The sequence below is a fragment of the Coptis chinensis genome, chromosome 6 (assembly GCF_015680905.1).
Source record: "Coptis chinensis isolate HL-2020 chromosome 6, ASM1568090v1, whole genome shotgun sequence".
NCBI lineage: Eukaryota > Viridiplantae > Streptophyta > Magnoliopsida > Ranunculales > Ranunculaceae > Coptis > Coptis chinensis.
This window is the reverse complement of record NC_141461.1, coordinates 75,014,074-75,018,735: the sequence shown is the minus strand read 5'-3', so window position 1 is coordinate 75,018,735 and position 4,662 is coordinate 75,014,074. Positions and strand designations below refer to the sequence as shown.

The 4,662-nt window shown below is 39.8% G+C and overlaps 1 protein-coding gene across 1 annotated transcript; it reads left to right on the top strand.

Annotated features, from left to right (window-relative positions):
• Window positions 1-342, top strand: LOC147494454 (uncharacterized). The gene has a single exon (XM_086568141.1). The coding sequence runs from the start codon at window positions 1-3 to the stop codon at window positions 340-342; it is 342 nt and encodes a 113-aa protein (XP_086424267.1).
• Window positions 343-4,662: the final 4,320 nt, after the last annotated feature.

The window sequence follows — 4,662 nt, the reverse complement described above, 5'->3', positions numbered from 1 at the left end:
ATGCAGTCCCGGCCAGAAGATGCAAAGGTGTCAGTAGTGATAGCTGATGGTGGCTGGTCAAGGATAATCACTGATCAACAGGAGTGCAAGGTAAAGGAATGGATTATGAACACGGAGATTAATGCCTACATCACAGAGGACCAGGTTACATGGACACCTAACAGCTCAGGAGAATTCTCTACATCATTAACATATTTTGTCCTAAAGAATGTGAAGAGTAAAGTCAAATGGTTCAAGATAGTATGGGGGAAGTACTCAGCCCCAAAGCATTCATTCACAGTTTGGCAATTGTTTTCCGGAGCCCTTCCAACACAGAATCGACTGATGGCGAAAAGGTTATAAGTACTACAAAATGTTGTTTGTGTGGAAACCATGGGGAAAGTTCGGCCCATCTATTTTTTATTGTTCCTACTCTAAGTTAGTCTGGGAAGAGTTCAAGAGGGCTATGGGACTACCAGTCACAATAAAAGCATCCCATGATGAATGGTACTACTTAATGTGATTAAGTAGAACGAATACCATGGTGTCAGAGGTGATTAAAGCTTTCATTTGCACAACAGTGCAAGCCATTTGGACTGAGTGAAATTGGAGGTTAAAGAAAAACCAATTTAAAGCAGCTGATGAGGTAAGTTAAAAGGTCCTAAATAGTATGAAGATTTACATGGGGAAAACACTGGAATCAGTCCAGGAAGATGTGGGAACCAAATTGTTGTTGGCAAAGTTGGGAATCGGGGTAAGAGTCATACACAAAGAGGAAAGATGGGTTAAATGGGAGAAGCCAGAGGTGGGTACAGTGGTTCTTAACACTGATGGGTCGGTGCAAGAGGGGGTGGGAAACTATGGAGGAGTCTTGAGGGATAGCTATGGGGAAGTGATAATGGCGTACAGTGGAAGTTCTAAGAGGTTGTCTGTGATCTATCAGGAGCTTCTCGCGGTTTTAAAAGGGCTGGAAGGTGCGGTACAGCTGAACATTAAACAACTTCAAGTGCAATCAAACTTTATGCAGGGGGTCCAAATCTTAACCAAAAAGGGGAAGCCACCGTTGTACTGTAGGAACCTGGTAGCACAAATTCAAGCTGTGAGTTTGAAGTTTGATCAATTATCCTTTGTCCATGTCTTCCGGGAGGGTAACCAAGTAGTTGATTACCTATCGAAATTGAACAGAGAAGAGTGTAATGGTTTTTTTGCTCTTTATTCCCCCTATGGATCAAAAAATGCATGTATTGATCATGAGGGATAAGGAAGGAAAGTTGTATTTGAGAACCTGAAATAAATAAAGTTTGGGGTTTCTGAACCCTAGTTATTTCAAAAAAAATAAAAAGTTAGTTTACATAAATTTGTCTTTATCAAATACCTTAAACCAATAATGGTAATACTGCTCATAAGTCTGCAATGTAACTAGGTCAGAAGCTACTGGCCAACTCCAACCCAAGTTTCTTTTGATGACTTGTTGTAAGGTCATGTCCTTAGCCTCTGATACATGGGTAGGCGGATCAGGGGGGATACCAAAGCATGGTGTGAGCTGTCTATAACATCTATCCCCTAAATACCACTCCATACCACTCCCACAAGTGAATACCATCCTCCAATGAGAAATGAACAATGTGTATCTATAGTCATTCGCGTTGATGTGCACAGATGTCCGCCAAGGCCTCCAAACAATAGAAACCTGCGTGCTAAGCTCGATCTGGGTTCGGACAGAAGTTATGTTATGACTGATCTCACTGGTCAGACGAGCTCAACAAGGTCCGTGCAAAGTCCTCTCTCATCGGTGTACTCTGTGAGGATAGGATTTGCAGCACGGAAATACTCATAAAACCATACCTCTAAGAGAATGACAAACCCTCCCATCAAGGGACTACTGACAACACCAGTCTGCCAAGAAGCCCTATCGAAACAACGCAACAAATTACAGTATATGGCTCCACCAAAATCAATACCGCCGAACTCATGCAAGTGTTCAAAGTTGGCTAGATACCCCAAGTTAATCATGGAATGGCCAGAAGGAAGAAACAAGACGCCCATCAAATACATACAGAAAGCTCTTACATACTCAACAACATATGTTTGACCATCATCAGAATCAAGTGACAAATAATTTATTAAAAATTGCAACCCATCATCATTCGTCAACGGTGTAATGTATGCAGCCTTGATACCAGAAATCCTAACACCAGCACTGTCATATGACTCCTCGATCAGACAAGGGAAGAAAGTCATCATTTGGGCACAACTCTGGAATTCAATGCTACATCTCAATGGTTGGCCTAATCCTATACTCAAACTAGATATCATACAAAAATCTAGTGGAGTGAAGCCCAACTCTCCCTGAGGGAAGTGAAAAGTATGTGTACTATCCCACCATCTCTCAACTAAACCATTGATAACTCCTTGAATGTCAATCTTATTGTAAGGTATGTCAACTAGATGACCGAAGGGAGTCACTAGAATTGCATCTCTAACATGGTCAAGTGCACCAACTTTTTTAATATCATCCCACCATGTCTTAAGCGCACGTGGAGTGCACCGAACCCGATACATAATACATCTCTGATGTACGAAAAAATAAAACTAAATTTAAAAAAAAAAATGTACGTATTTAACTACTACTACTGCTAATATATGAAATTAAAATACATACATGTTGTTCAAGAACAACTCTTGAGACATGCTTATCATGAAACCTCCTAGACACCGGTCTAAGATAGATGAAATCTATAGCCTCAGCAGGAAATTCAAAATCGACTTGCTGATACTAAAGTAGCAATGGATCGTCCAGCTTAGCTCCCTGATTTCCAGCTCCAGACGTGCTTGGTTCATCATCTAGATCACCCATGGGATTGCTCCAAACCAGTGCACTATTACCACTGTTTTGATCTTCCTCACCGTCTCCACTCCATCTTGTTTGGTTATTATAGATGTATTTGTTGTCGAAATCTATTTTTTTGTTAGAACTAGAGAAACTATGTTGAAAACAAACGTGTGAAATGACAAAAATCGGACTGTTGCGCGACATTTAAACAAGCATAACACGCAATATTGGTACTGGCATGCGACATTACTAATGGCGCGCAACAATAGTAGTGGCGCGTGCCAGTACCAATAGCGCACGTGGTAGGGTCTACAATCGCATTTGCGGTCGATATTTGCGACCAGTTAGAGTTGGTCAAAATTTGTCAATAGTTTCTCCAAATTTCTTCTTCAAATTTGAAGAAAATGCTACCACCACGTAGAGATGCTCTAAGTACCCATATATCATTGGGTATGACATAGACCTATATTACGTCATTTGTATTACATAAGAGCATCTTTAGGTAGTGGAGGAAAATCCCCACAATTTGCCTCCACCAATATGAATAGTCAGTAACAAATTGTCCCTAACTCTAGTTGTAGCAACCAAATCAAATAAATAGTGGGACCTAGTTTTATTTTAAAATTATTTTTTGTTAAAATTGGACCCCAAGTTAGTTTTTTAATTATTTAAAAATTCTTTTGGCAAAAAAAGTGGCAATGGTTTGTTGAAAGAAAACCCTCGCGATAGTCCCAAAGTTGCCCCTATAAGTTGAAAAGTCAAAAGAATACCCAGGCGACACTCCCAAAGTCGCGCAAACGAAATGTCAAATTTGCGAATACAGATGTGAATAGTGTGGTTTGAGGCTAGATTTGCCTCCACCTAAATTCCATATCTAGGTGGAGGCAAACTCATATATTTGCCTCCACTTAGAGATGCTAAGTACCCATATATCATTTGGAATAGCACATACTTATATTACGCCATTGTAATCAAATAAGTACAACCTTTGTTAATGCCATACCAATTTTGGTCTCATGACACTTAATTGAAACAAACAAGACACTAACATCATTTTGGTGTTACTTTTTCGGATGTTGATCCTTTTTTTTTTCTATAATAACCCTGCATATATTAGATTTTTGCTAAAGGTTTAACCGAGTCATAGACCCATACAAGAGGAGGCCTAATGCCTGCATATTTCTGGGCCCATTTACATAGTTCATGAGCCTTTACATTATCCATCCTTTTAATCCATCCAAACTGTACATTAGTATCCAAAAACACATAATTTAAAGACAAAATACTTTTATTGATTGATTCCTTGCAGTGCCATCCCGCATCCACTCGTTTCCTTCTGAGCAGCTGCATAAGATATTTGTTGTCTCACAAAATGACCACTCGATCAGCCTGCATACCTTTCAACATTTCAGCTGCTATCTCAGCACCCACACATTCTGACTCCAGAGCATTTGCAGCCTTGAATTTCCTATAGACAACCCGATTCCCATCCCTGTCCTGACACATAGCTGCAGCAGTTCCCTTACCAAAAATCCTATCATAAGCACCATCAAAGTAAGTCTTATTCCAATCATGATAAGAAACTTCCCCTATCCTATTGTCAGAAGAGTTATAAACTAGGTCACTATTAGGGATACTTTCAGAGATACTTATATCATGAGACATAGCTTTGAGGACCTCTGTAGTCCTCCTTCCCACTTTCTCATAAACCACATAATTCTGTGGAGCCACCTTTTCAAAAAAAAGATCATTTCTACTTTCCCATATTTCCCTCAGCATCATAATACTGTAAATTCCTACAAATTTGAGATCCTGATCCTCTTTCTTAGTACTCCACAGAACAAACTGTT